General features: G+C 45.5%; 1 protein-coding gene and 1 pseudogene across 7 annotated transcripts in view; both read right to left on the reverse strand.

The window, feature by feature from the left end:
• The window catches only part of MALT1 (MALT1 paracaspase), a 67,118-nt gene extending 54,276 nt beyond the window's left edge, over positions 1-12,842 (reverse strand). For 5 of the 7 annotated variants that reach the window (XR_016213956.1, XR_016213955.1, XR_016213954.1 and 2 more), the window contains exons 1-2: positions 12,442-12,842; positions 4,070-4,236 (exon numbers count right to left, since the gene is read on the reverse strand). Coding sequence is in view for 2 of the 7 variants with exons in the window: in XM_051851181.3 (XP_051707141.2) it covers positions 4,070-4,236; positions 12,442-12,668 (394 nt within the window). In the remaining 5 variants the exon portion in view is untranslated. Of the gene's footprint in view, positions 1-4,069; positions 4,237-12,441 lie in introns of those variants that run through there. The other 2 variants (XM_089305058.1, XM_089305057.1) reach the window with 1 other exon arrangement.
• On the reverse strand, positions 8,008-8,481 carry LOC149123700 (large ribosomal subunit protein eL38 pseudogene; annotated as a pseudogene).
• Positions 12,843-14,674: the final 1,832 nt, after the last annotated feature.

Consider the following 14,674-nt stretch of genomic DNA (forward strand, 5'->3'; position numbering starts at 1 on the left):
CAGAAATTTATTCTATCAGTGCTTACATGTTTAATGTGATTACATAAGTTTTTATACTAAATAGTTTTATTCAAGTATTAAAAATTATTCCCTAAAATTTTTATGCTTTATTCTAATATCTAAACAATGTTAAGGTTACCCATATTAGATACAGACAGTAAGCTAGCATTAAACTACCTACTTCTCTCTTACATTACTGAACTTCACTGGATTTCTAAATATTTCCTCTTAAATCAATAATCAACATTCAAGTAACAATAGACACTATATGAGTATGGCCAACCTGACACAAAACTTCACAGTGTGAATATGTGGAACAGTGTGGACGTGGTAACACAGGAACGGCTTGCCTTTTTCTGTTCCCCCCTCAAAGCAAAAAGAGTCCATGGAATCATCTTGAAAAAGCCTGCAGGTCAAACATCAGACCTGCGCACTGTGCACTGACAGGAAGGTGCTACTCTTGCTATTTGGAGAAAAACAGAAAGAACATGAGTGGTTTCTTCAAGGGAAGATGATTGATGTTATATATTCAAAGATCAAAATATAAAACACTGTTTCAGAAGTCCAGGCAAGTCATTATACATAAATAAATACCTGCCTCAATTTCACTCAAGGGAAACTAAAAACTGGGAGCACTAGTCTCAGCCCCCAGCATTCATACCACAAAACCTCAAAAAATGGGAAGCTCCAACAATGTCAGTAGAGGATTATTTACACTAATTTTACAGACTTAGCAACTAACAGTCAAAGTGTTTCATTGACAAAGAGAATGAGATATAAAAGTTACATTTATGGGGGCCAGTGTTGTGATGTAGTAGGCTGAGTCACTGCCTGCGATGCTAACACCTCATATGAGCGCAGGTTCAAGTCCCAGCTGCTCCACTTCTGATCCAGCTCCCTGCTCATGTGCCTCGGAAACCAGCAGAAGATGGTCCAGGTACTTGGGCCCCTGCCACCCATGTGGGAGACCCAGATGGGAGTTCCTGGCTCCTGGCTTCATCCTGGTCCAGCCCTAGCTGTTGTGGTCATTTGGGGAGTAAACCAATGGATAGACAATCCCTTTCTCTCTGTAAATCTGCCTTTCAAATAAATAAATCTTTTAAAAAACTACACTTACTTTCCATGGAGGTTTAAGTTTTTCAGAGCCCCTGATATTCTATAAAGTGTGAGAACTCAGTAGCTAACTTGAATGTCCTAGACTGGTAAATTTCAATCATTACAAACTCCTGGGTACTATTCAAGGCACTGGGAATATAAAAATTAACAACTTGGGAAGTTGACTGGTAACTGATAAGTCATATCACGGGCAGGGGGTCCTGCATTAGCAGGCAGTTATTCCTACCCCACCCCTCTCGGTAGAGGCAGCACTAAGAAACAAGAGCCAAGCATCCACCATAGTGCACAGCACAAGGGAGGCACTTACAGGAGCCCATTTTACCACCTGCACTAGGCCTTTAAAGCAGGGGGTGACTTGAGAATCTCACTTTTCTCACTCACAATCAAAGGTCCTTTTCATGTGTATGAGACTTTCTGGTTACATCCCCAGCATCTGTTGCCTCCTTTTTCCCTTCCCACCAGATCTAATTTTGTTTTATGATCCATGTGTTTCCTGGAAAGCTGACTCAATCCAACTCCACTCTTGGCTTTAAGCCAGGCAAATCAGAACATTCCATCTCCTTGACCACAGTGACAGTTTAGGGACAGGCATGTGATCAAAACTAGTTAACCAGAATGAACCTTCTGACTTTTGCTGGGAATGCTGGGAGAGAGATAGAGATGAATGAGCCCAGGGGGAGCTAGCAGGCAACCTGGCCTAATGCTGGATCACCAGTCTTGGAAGGAAGGAAGGACAAGGAAGAGCAAAGACAAAAGGAAACCAACAACTCAGAAACAGGGTGCTCCCTGCCTCTCATGAAGCCCACCCCACGTAGAGGCTTTTCAGTTAGAACTGTATTCCTCTCTTTACACCAATCTGAGTTGGAGTTTCTGATACATGCCACTGACTACACACGTGTCCCTAGTTCTCCAACCTCAGAATAATGTAAAAAATAAGGTCTAAATTATAGTTTTAGGCACCTAACGTTAATATATTATAACCAGGCTGGTTATATAATGAAATGGCAGACATCAAGACCATGTAAAATCACAAGTGTAAGCCTAATTGGCTTCCAATGACACATATAATGGACATAAAATGACATAACTGGACCCTTGAGAACCCCTAGAAAAAGGAGGCCAGCAGTGCTGCTAACAGGGGACTTCAACAGTGAGTCCTCCTGCTCAATACCACTGCACCTGACAAACTCCATCTGCAACTGCAGAGAGAAGGAACTGTTTCTTATTTCTACTGACCATAGAAGTGAGAAGCCTTACTCAGTATTGGTCTATTCAGGAAAATTTGTATGGTTGAATTACCAACATTTCAAAAGCACATCATGTTGGTATAAGATTTAGGCAACAAACATTTGACATCCTTGCTTTTCTTCATCCCTATACATACATACACAGAAATATGTATTTATTCATTTTCTGGTTGCACTATTCAATGTATGTTACAGAAATTTTACCCCTAAATACTTTAGCATGCATCTCCTTAGAATAAAGAGCACACACCTATAGAACTACTATAGTACTACAATATTGTTATCTAATTCCCTAGCATCAAATATGCTGATTACATTAAAATGTTTCCAATTATTTTTTTGAATTAGAAAATATTTTATTAGATATTTTCCATATAGTGTGATAAGTATCGATTCAGCATCACTTTAATAAAATATTTATCAAATTACATGGGTGAAATCTGTTGTTTCCATATTTTACTGCAGTGACACCTTCTGTGTTCTTCCCTCCTCCCACTTATCCTTTCTTTTTTTTTTTTAACTTTCATTTAATAAATATAAATTTCCAAAGTACAGCTCTTGGATTACAGTGGCTTTTTCCCCCTTTAACCTCCCTCCCACCCACAACCATCCCATCTACTGCTCCCTCTCCCATCCCATTCACATCAAGATTCATTTTCAATTATCTTTACCACAGAAGATCAACCTAGTATATACTAAGTAAGGATTTCAACAGTTTGCACCCACACAGAAACACAAAGTAGAAAGTACTGTTTGGAGTACTAGTTATACCGTTAATTCACATAGCACAACACATTAAGGACAGAGATCCTACATGGGGAATAAGTGCACAGTGACTCCTGTTGTTGATTTAACAATTGACACTCTTGTTTATGGCATCAGTAATCACCCGAGGCTCTTGTCATGAGCTGCCAAGGCTATGGAAGCCTCCTGAGTTTGCCAACTCTAATCTTATTTTGACAAGGTCACAGTCAAAGTGGACGTTCTCGCCTCCCTTCAGAGAAAGGTACCTCCTTCTTTGGCCCATTCTTTCCACTGGGGATCTCACTCGCGGAGATCTTTCATTTAGGGTTTTGTTTCTGTTTTTGTTTTTTTTCTTTTTGCCACAGTGTCTTGGCTTTCCATGTCTAAAATACTCTCATGGGCTTTTTAGCCAGACCCAAATGCCTTTAAGGGCTGATTCTGAGGCCAGAGTGCTGTTTAGGACATCTGCCATTCTATGAGTCTGCTGTGTATCCCGCTTCCTATGTTGGATCGTTCTCTCCTTTTTAATTGTATCAGTTAGTATTAGCAGACACTAGTCTTGTTTATGTGATCCCTTTGACTCTTAATCCTATCATTATGATCAATTACGAACTGAAACTGATCACTTTGACTAGTGAGATGGTATTGGTACATGCCATCTTGATGGGATTGAATTGGAATCCCCTGGCACGATCCTAACTCTATCGTTTGGGACAAGTCCAATTGTTTTTAAAATATCTCCTATATCCGGGTTTTTGAACCACAACACCATGATTCAATCAACATTCACGTATTATATTTGCTTACCCTGGGCTTTTTTGTCTCAACATGGCATTGGGGGGGGGGGGGAGATGAAGTTCTACACAATTACATTTTCCAAAAATATTTAACATAATTCAACTGAGATATTTCCAAGTTTTACTCTATAACTCCTGGAGAAAATTGCTAAAGGAAAAACCTACCTGGAGGACTGAGAAGCTGGAGGACTTCAGTGTGTTCCATAGCCTGCAGGAAGTCGCTCAAGTCTGTGACCGTGCAGCCTTTTTCACCCATTAGCTTCAGTAAACACAGGCTCGGGCTTCCTTCAGGCTCCAGTACTTTAAGTGAACACTGCTCCAGGTCCAGACAGCTAAAAACAAAGAACTTTCCTCAATATGATACATCTGCTATCCATCTGTCATAGTGCAGGTACCGCAGGGAATAAACACAAGTTGGTGAGTCGAGAGAAACCACTGATGCTGCCTCCTCCTTCTCTATCATGGAGAGGATTCCTCTACATCCCCTCTCCCCACTCAACTCTTATAATTAGTAAATCAGGAGAATGAGACAGAAACCTGGAAATAGGATGTTAGAGAAATTCAGCCTTGAGAGCGACCAAAATGTTTGCCTGTATTTTGGGAACAGGGGCTAGGAAGACCAAAAAACTGAAGAAACACAAGATGAAAAAAAAAAAAAAAAAATGAAGGCACTCATTGGATAGAGCCTGCTTCCTTCTGAGAAAGGAGTATGTACTCATTCTATTAGGGAGCTAAAATACCTTAAGTGATGGCACATGCTCCTATATGAACAATACTAGCAATACTTGATATCAACAGAAAGAAAAGCCAGGGTCCAAAAAATGATGCTTCATGGCAGAGTCAATGCTACAAAATTAGTTACCAGAGAAACACTTAAAACACACTGAAAAATGGTAATACACTACCATTTATATTAACAAGGTAATATGTCTATGAGTGCATTCATGTAACAAGACAGAACCATGTATTTTCTGGATGCTACTTTTCTTACCAACTGTATGAGTGTGTGTTCTTATAGATGCACAGCAACTCAGAAAATGTAGCTGGGAAACTGGTAGCAGTGGTTACCCTAGAAAGGAGAACTAAGGAAGTAGAATTCACAGCTGGATTTGCTTTTCACTATAAACCCTTGTGTATTGTTAAATTTTTTTTCACTATGTGCACTCGTCTCAATAATTTTTTTGCAAGTATATTTAAAAAGAGAACCAATACTACTGACTTTTTTTTTTTTTTTTTTGGACAGGCAGAGTGGATAGTGAGAGAGAGAGAGAGAGAGAAAGGTCTTCCTTTTTGCCGTTGGTTCACCCTCCAATGGCCGCCATGGCTGGCATGCTGTGGCCGGCGCACCGCACTGATCCGAAGGCAGGAGCCAGGTGCGTCTCCTGGTCTCCCATGGGGTGCAGGGCCCAAGCACTTGGGCCATCCTCCACTGCACTCCCTGGCCACAGCAGAGAGCTGGCCTGGAAGAGGGGTAACTGGGACAGAATCCGGCGCCCCGACCGGGACTAGAACCCGGGGTGCCAGCGCCACAGGCGGAGGATTAGCCTAGTGAGCCACGGCACCAGCCCTCACTAGCTATAAAATACAGAAACCAGTCAGTTTATGGGCTGTGCAGAACCAGGCAGCAGCCTGCGTCTGGCTCATGGGCAGTCATTTGCAGACCCCTGTTCTTCTATCTGACACAATGTTGTCTTAAAACTGCAAGCTCTTCTTCATGAGCAGGCCCTCTCTATTCAAACAGGTCACAGTAAGCTCACTGAAAAGAAACTCTCTTGCCCACATGAGTCATTCATAAGTGAAAGATTAAATGAATTTCAACCATAATTGAAAAAGCTACAAGGCTGGACAGAAGGTGTAAAAATATAACAGCGTTGCAACTGGCAGTATCAAGCTTAGCAATAAGCTTTCCTATTACTTAAAAGTCTTATTTTTATTAAGCAAGGTGATTTTAAAACATTTTTATTTATTTTCATTTTACTGGGGGAGGGAGAAATAGTTTCCATTCCCAAATTCCCTCAACAGCCAGGGCTGGGCCAGGTCAAAGTCAGGAGACTGGAACTCCATCTGGGTTTCCCACAAGACTGGCAGGGACCCGAGCCCCTGAGCCATCACCTGTTGCTTCCCCGAGTGTGCACGAGGAGGATGGACTCAGCTAGGACCTGCACCAGGCAGGACTTGGGATGCGGGGTCTCAGCCAGCACCTTAACGACTGTATCACATGCCCATCCCGTTTGAAATATTCTTCACCCTCATCCCTTTTCTTTGATCCAATTTAGTTGAATGCTTCCACAGCATTTATATTATCACCCAGGATTTATAATTCTGATCACAATGATCACTTCATATAGAAAAATGCTTCCACTGAAGTAATTTCAGTAGTAATGTTATTTAACTTACATAGTTGTAAGAATTAGATAATCTATGTGAGAAATAGTTGGAAGGGAAAAAGCACTTGATAAAGGTTGGGTCTTCTTATGCAAGGAAAATATGGGGATATTAAAAGAATATTAAGGCTAATTTCTTAACTATGCTTAATTCTGAAAATGGTTTTACTTTTGCTTGAATATTTGTGAGGAACTATTTTAGTAACCTGGCAAGGTCCTCCCAATCCTCCTGTGACTACTATACTTATTAAGCACTCTTTTCTAAGTGTCTGCATTTATATAATAGTCAATCTACTATTCTTTCTCAATGTGAGACATCATCTTAATAGATTTCCCAATCCCAAATTCTGGACTCTAGACCAGTGGGAAAACAATCTCAAGTCCATGGCAAGATGATAAAAAGGAGAATAAGATTACCTTTTGCTCTGTGATGGTGTTTCCTAGTTTTAAATGTTAAAATGTCTTTTTATGAAATAATGGTGACTACTGGAGCAGTAAAAACAACAGGCTGCAGATGCCTGTGGGGTACTCCTGTTTTGCAAACTTTTTCTTTACCAGTCTATGAAATGTCCGAGTCAAGGAAGCTCTATCAGAAACCATATAAGGTTTACTAACATTTCAAAGGATTATGAGATTTATAAAAATAAGGATGTGGTATGCTAAATATAATTTTTATTTATGATTCTGAACTTTACCATGATCTGATACATGAAATTAAGAAGCTATCTCATTGAATGAGATCAAGTAATGTTTAATTAATGCTTATATTGCTACAAAGAAAATTAAAAGCAACTTGACTTTTTTTCCTTCCAATCAACAAAGACTGAAGTAGACAATTTCTTTTCCAATTCAGATGCACAAAGAAAAACAAATTCTCTCTTTTCATTTTACTGATTTTCCACACAGGCACTGGCTTTCAGTAAGATGATACTTACACACACCCAGCTTTTCTTTCTTTCCTTTTTAAATTCCATTCCTGTAAAAGTGCTTTGAGGTGGTTTCTGCGAGCCCTAATTTGGAATTTGTGATTTAATTAAAAAGACTTATTACTGAATCAAACGGACTTTGCTTCTAAAAAATACCTATTTTTATCTTTACTTTTAGAAGAATATAATTAAATAAGATATCGTACATGTGCAAACCACAGCAATATTTTTAGCTTCTTCAGCTTCTCCTACTGGTAAATTTCCTCTTCGGAATCTTTATCAATTCGATTTATTTATTAAGCACCTGAAACAGCCAGGCATTTAGGATATAGCAAAAAACCCACCAAATTCCCATCCTCCTGGACTTTTCAATCTAGAGGAAAGGTATAGACACTCAGAGATTAACTGTGTATGTGGATTCTTCTACCCAATATCCTACGTGTGTCGGTGAAAACTAACAAAGCAGGGGGATGGGTAACAAGGAGGGAGCTATGGGGAGTCATTCTATTTTTTTTTTTTTCAAGACTTATTTATTCGAAGGGCAGTGTGAGTGAGAAACAGACTGACTGATTGATCTTTCAACTGTTGGTTCACTGCCCAAATGCCTGTAACAGCCAGGGCTAGGCCAGACTGAAGCCAGAAGCCAGCAACTTCATCAAGGTCTTCTACCTGGGTGGCCAAACCCAAGTAGTTGGGCCGCTATCTGTTGCCTCCAAGGTGCATTAGCAGGAAGCTAGACCAGAAGTGGAAGCTCCCTCAAACACAGGTGCTCCGCTATGCAATGTGGCCTCCTTCCCAAGCAGCTGCTTAACCTGCTATGCTTCGATGCTAACCCAGTAATTTTAAGAATTATCATCAGAAAATCCCTGTTAACATTACTTTTTTTAAAAAAAAAATTTTACTGCAGTTCAAATTGGTTTGCTTAGTTTATTTCAATGCCTTTGATGCCAGACCTGGGGGCAGAGACTGTTCAATTTCTCTGCCTTCTCTCTGTGGTGTCCAAGGTACAGACATCTGTGGCACTGAACTTTAAACTTCACTTTATCCTTATTTTTCTTGATCTTAAGAGTTGGCATCCTTTTGCCCAGCTATGAGCAGAAAGGCTTGGGTTTCCTCCATTGTGAGGGGAAACAGTGACGAGGGCATGGGTTGGCATAGCAAGTATCGAGAAACAAAGTCAGAAAAACAAGAATATGACTTTAAAGCAAACACCTGAAAAGGTGATGGAGCAAACTGTGGTCATCTGTGGCGCCCAGCTAGACCTGAGTAAGCAGCAAGCCTAAGGCCCTGCTGTGTTCAAGAAAGGAAGTGAGGCTGGAGTAGACAGATCCAGATGATACCGGAGTATCAGGCCCAAGAGTTAACTGGAAACTGAATGCTGTTTTTCACTCTGAGATGGAAAAGTACCTGGAGGGTTAAGTAAGAGCAGAGGAGAGACAGTCTGATTAATCATTCTCACTGCAATTTTGAGAACAATGTGAAGGATGGAGGAGTGGCTACTGGAATACCATGGTGGCCTGGCCCAGTGACAGTAGTGCAGGGTGAATTCCAGGTACATAGTGAAGCAGTGTCCGCAGGTAGGAGAAGCTGACAACGATGATGTGGTGTAAAAGCTGAGTCATGAGGAATGAACTTGCTGCCCACTGCAGCAGAAGGTCCTTGAAGGAAGTTTTGGCAACCATCAGGGTACAATTACCATTTACCAAAGTGCAGAAAACTGACAGAAGGAGGTTGATGGAGAGACTCCACTGAGATGCTTGCGAGTCACTCCAGAGGAGATGGCCAACAGGAACCCACACTGACAAATCTCAGAGACAGATACTGGGGTACTCAAGCAGGGAAGCCACTGGATGACAACACCAAGAAGGGGAGTAGGTGAAGCAGCATAGAAAAACGGCCACAACGCCTGAGCCTCAGGGCATTCCAAAATTCCAAGGCTGAAGAGACAGAGCTGAGGAGACTTCTTTTTTTATTCTTTTTTTGACAGGCAGAGTTAGACAGTGAGAGAGAGAGACAGAGAGAAAGGTCTTCCTTTTCTGTTGGTTCACCCCCCCAAATGGTCACTACTGCCAGCATGCTGCGGCTGGCGCTGCGCCGATCCGAAGCCAGGAGCCAGGTGCTTCCTCCTGGCCTCCCATGCGGGAGCAGGGGCCAAGCACTTGGGCCATCCTCCACTGCCTTCCTGGGCCACAGCAGAGAGCTGGACTGGAAGAGAAGCAACTGGCACAGAATCTGGCACCCCAACCGGGACTAGAACCCGGGGGTGCCGGCGCCGCAGGCGGAGGATTAGCCAAGTGCGAGGAGACTTCTTGTTAGAGACTTTTACACATGCGGTCATGCCTGTTTAAAGGTGCTGCAGGGCAGGATTTCTGCAGCCAAAACAGCACCTTCTATGGAGCAGATGTGCCACGGCTGATGGTTTTCCTCGGTCCATGTTCCACAGCCCCCTTTCTAAGTTTCCTGCTTTGTGGAATTTAGGCATTTTATGGTCTCCCCAAAGCTCTGCCATCCCTGAGGCCCGGATGTTCCAGCCTTGACAGAAGTTACATAGCTTGGGCAAGACACTTAGAATCGGTGCCTGTGTACTTTGACAGCAAAGGGTGTTTGTTTGGTATTAGATCAGTGTGGAAGGGAACAAGGGCTGGAGGGTATGGAGGGCATTCCTACCTGCACATGGTGAAGGGACTAAACTCCATGCAAGGATCTACTTCGGAATTACCAAAAGCCACCTAAAAACATTTAGAATTACTTCTAATCCCTGGTGGACAATTCTGAACCAGCCCTTAAGGTTTACTTAACTTTTATTATTAAATAAATTATTTTCTAGTTTGTACACCTTGTAAGGAGGCAGGAAAAAAACAAAACAAAACAACAACCAGAAACACAACCTTCTGAGATATTAAGGCTGAGAATCCAGCGACTCTGAGGAAAGCACTTCATGTCCTCCTAGGACTTGTTACCCACCTGGACTAAGCTGCAATGCAATTTCTGCTTGGCACTAGAGAAAAACAGCTCCTTGATCTGCCATCACAGACCCTCTCCTCCCATCAGTATGATGTCACGTTAAAATAACTTTTTGCCTTACACAGAATCAGAAATCACCACCTGACACCTGGCCCCTCTGTTGTCACTGTCCAGTGCTAACCTTCTTAAATCTTCTGATCTCAAGAGGTATGAGCTTACTGTTAAATTCTTCAACCCTCTCCATCCCAACTAACTTCCTTGGAACTAGCCTCCACCATCCTGGAACACTGGTAAGACTCACTTGTCTCTTGTGGAAGTCTCACCCTGAATTCTCAGGTTCCACAACAGCAGGCCCTCGGGTGCTGGTCACCTCTTGCTAGGCAACTGACCCCCCCAATTTGAACCCCAGCAAAGCGGCCTCAGTCCTTTCGGAATGCTGGCTAGCATCGTCTGCAGCCTGTCCCAAAGCCTGACTGAAGGCTTGGGGAGGAAAGCAGAGCACACGACATCACGTTATCCACAATTTTCGGGTTCCACCAGCCACACTTCCTGGCAGGGCTTGCTAACGTTCTTCTCTCTCCTGCATGGCCAAATACAAAATACCAGGCTCTCTTCAGAAACCTAGAGCCATCCCTCGTGCTAGTTAACATCGTAAGACTCTGGAAATCTGCCTCCAAAGAAGATAACTTTCTGCATTACGGTAATTACAGAAATTCAGAAATCTACGGACCTAGGATAATAGTATTTTGGATTTTCTTTGCATAGCTGAAGTCCAATGTTTCCTATTTCAGAAAAAATGATGTCACCTGTCTGCCTGGCTTTGCGCCTGCTCACTTCTTGATCCCTTCCTCACATCATTACTCTTCCATATGGGCAACAATCCCCTACATCATTACTCTCTGCTTCAGTCTCAAACTCTGAAACTCGTTGGTGGAGGCTTAAAGTAGGTAACGCATGGAAACACTCAGCACAGTCTGGTATACACTGTGTGCTCCGTAAACGATAAAACACATTACCTCCATTCATATCCGGCTCAACACTGAGTATGTTATTTGTGAACATCCCCAAATAACAGTTCATTATTAGATCAATCTTTATGATTAGCAATTAAGTATTTGTTAACTTTTTTTTCTCTTCTGGGACTTACAGCTGAATAACAGGCACTCCATAAAGAAAATCCTGAATGAAGGACTCCACTGAGGATTCAGCAAGTATTTATTGTCTAAGAAAGGTTCAACGTATAAAACAGGATATTAAGAGATGTCTCCTTGTTCTTAAGGAATTTTCAGAGAAGTGTCTAAATAACTATGGTACAAGACAAAGTCTAGTCATTTGAGAAGTACAAAAAAACCACTAAGGAGTTAAAAAGGCAGAATGAAATCCTAGCAACGGTATAGAGTAGTGGTCTGGGGCTGCCTATCACAATTCGAGCGGGTCCACAGGTCACGAGGATTTTTCCGGGTAATTGTAAGACCTTATCTACCCCTTCCATTCATTGTCTCAGGACCGCATACTGGAGCTTCCAGTGTTTCCTACATGCATTACAGCAACGAACCGAAATGCAGAAGCCCCTAAAAGCAGCCAGTTCTTGGGATTAAGTCAGAGCTTTAAAGGGCTTTTTAAAATGTAAACGAATGCAAATTTTTGAATTAATTATTTTGTTTTAGACAAGTTCGTTTTTTTTTTTACCCAGAAATATCATTTGCCTCAATGGTAAAAAGTTAAACATTTGGAAGACGTCTCGGTTTAAATTTCAGCTGAAATATCACTGTATACCATACCTATGTCACATATAACCCCCCGTAAAAGCTCTCTGGGCTCCTCCAAAGCGGTCCTGAGACCAAAACCTTCCAGCACGGCCGAGCGGGCCTTCCAGGCCGGATCGGGACCACAGGCTCTCGCCGGAGACCAGCAGCGCCCTCCGTAACCCGGTTCGGTGCAGGAAGACGGCGCGCTGGTCTTGCCCTGCTTCCTTCTCTCTCGCCCTCCCAGCCTGCGCGGATTCCTGCAGCCCCGTCCTGCCCGGAACCCTCTCCGCCCCTCCTCAGCGGCCCGGGGCCAGCTCTCCCCTCGCCACAGCCTCGGCGGCCGACCCCCACTTCTCCTCCATCGCCAGCAGCCGCGGGGTCCCCGCTGCCTCTCCCTTCCCTAGCCAGGGGTCCCCGCTCCAGCCCCCGACGTTCGCGGGGCTCTGCGGGGGCCGAGCGCTCCCTGACGCCCCCTCCTCTCCGCCTCGCGCCCGCCGCGCTCGCCCCGGGCTCACCTGAGCCGCAGGCGCCCCCGACTGCCCGCCACCTCGGCCAGCCTCCTCCAGCCCCGGCCCTCGGGCGCCCGGTCCAGGCTCTCGCTGAGCCTCCGCAGCAGCGGCTCCCGCAGGCGGTTGAGGGTCGCGCCGGCCAGAGGAGCCAACGGCGGCCCCAAGGGCGCGGCGAGAAGCGGCTGCGAGGCCGGGGGCGGCGGGGCCTGCAGCGGCTCCCCCCACAGCGACATGGCCCGCGCCGGCGACCCCGACTGCCGCAGCTCCCGCCGGCCACGTCGCGGCTCTGGGCTTCCGCGCACCTTCCGCTCGCCCCCTCGCTCGCCTCGGAGCCGCGGAGGCAGGGGGCGGAAGGACCGGCAGGGAGGAAGCTCCGCTCCCCGCCTGGCTGAGGCAAGTTTGCCCGGAGACCCGGGGCAGCCGCCGGCGCGCCAGCCGCACCGAGGGGCGGGGCCTCGGGGGCAGCCCGCCCAGTGCGCGTGCGCGCGGCCGCGCGCCTCCCCCGCCGCCTCGGAGCCGCGGCCGCGCGAGCTTCAAACCGCTGCTGAGCAGGAAGGGGCCGGTGGCTGCAGCTGGAGGAGGAAGCGGCGGAGGAACTGCGCGCCGGTGGCTCTGGCTCGGCGAGGAAGCCTGCGGCGTCGGGGCTTCCCGCGGCCGTGGGAGGAGGCTTGCCTCACGCAGCGCGGGGAGCGCTCGACCTCCGCGGCCCCTGACCGCGCCGCCGCCCTGCTCCGGGCAGCCTCTGGGGCCGCTTGCTTGGCTCAGTTGCGTGTGGCGTTGCGAAAGGGACGTAGTCCCGAGATCCCAGCCGGGGCTTCCATGTGTATTTTTTTTTAATATTTTTTATTTATTTATTTGACAGGTAGAGTTACAGAGAGAGGGAGAGAGAAACAGAGAGAAAGATCTTCCTTCTGTTGGTTCACTCCCCAAATGGCCGCTACGGCCGGCACACTGCGCTGATCCGAAGCCAGAAGCCAGGTGCTTCCTCCTGGTCTCCCATGCGGGTGCAGGGGCCAAGCACCTGGGCCATCCTCCACTGCCCTCCGTGTGTATTTAACACTTGAGCTGAGGCACGTTGAAGACCTCGCAGATGGTGTTTCTGGGTCAGGCTGCCATCCACAGGCTTCGTGATCAGAGCCGACCCTTCCGTGGTACCCTCCGGAGTAGACGAAGTCCATCCCCGGGTTCTTTTCCCCTGTCTTCGCAGCATCCAAAGACATCGTCCCATTGACACAAGGAAGTAACTTAAGAACCGTGGCCAGACAAGTGGCCCCTGGTGCAAGGGTTTCTGGGCCAGTGTCTCGTGCCACTAGCACCCCCACCCTCCATTTTTTCCTCAAAAGGGGGGGAGAGAGAGAGAGAAATGGCATGCCCAAATGCCCACAAGAGCCTGGGCAGGGCCTGGCTAAAGCCAGAGCTGGGAACTCAATCCACGGGTGGCATCTTTTTTTTTTTTCTTTTTTTAGTAATAGGCTAACTTGAGCCATCACCTGCTACCTTACAGGGTATACATTACCACAAAGCTGGAATTGGCAGCTGCAGCCGAAAAGTTAACCCAGGTACTGCACTGTGGGGCATGGCGAGGCTAAACACCCACCTGTCATTAGCGTTTTCATTACCCAAGGCCACAGAATTTTCTACAGCAATAATGTGGACACTCAAATTGTCACTACCATTAGCAAGGTTGGTGCTCCACACGTCACGTTCCTGCGCAGGCAGTAACAGTTCAGAGTTCAGAATGCAGTGTAATTGCTAAGAGCGTGACACCTGGATCCAAGAAAACCCGTTCGATTCAAGTTTAGGACCTCAAGTTACTCAGTTTCTTTGCCACAGGCATTAAAATGGGGCTGGGAAGTTGGTTTCTATGGAGTTGCCGGAATTAAAGGGGTTGATGTACACACAGCACTTGGCTCAGTGGCTGGCGCATCATGAACACTCAGTAAATGCTGGCCGTCACCCCTACACACGCACTTGTCCCTCAGCTTGACGCGACAAGCCTTTGCCAATCGCTGCTGGCGTCTGTTTGGTCTTCAATCACTGAACAAGTTATTTCCTGAGATTCTTACCTGGGTGTGCCAGTTACGGGAATCAAGTCTTCCAGTTGTATTGGAATGCTACCTTTTAATTCTGAGTTTTTTTTTTTGTTTGTTTGTTTGTTTGTTTTTTTGCAATGTCTTAGCAGCTTCTCAAGGGTGCATTTTCCCACCCAGTTTTCCATCTGGCTCTTTTATAACCTGTC

Source organism: Oryctolagus cuniculus, chromosome 10 (assembly GCF_051225735.1).
Source record: "Oryctolagus cuniculus isolate XC-2025 breed Fujian yellow rabbit chromosome 10, ASM5122573v1, whole genome shotgun sequence".
In the NCBI taxonomy this organism is placed as follows: domain Eukaryota; kingdom Metazoa; phylum Chordata; class Mammalia; order Lagomorpha; family Leporidae; genus Oryctolagus; species Oryctolagus cuniculus.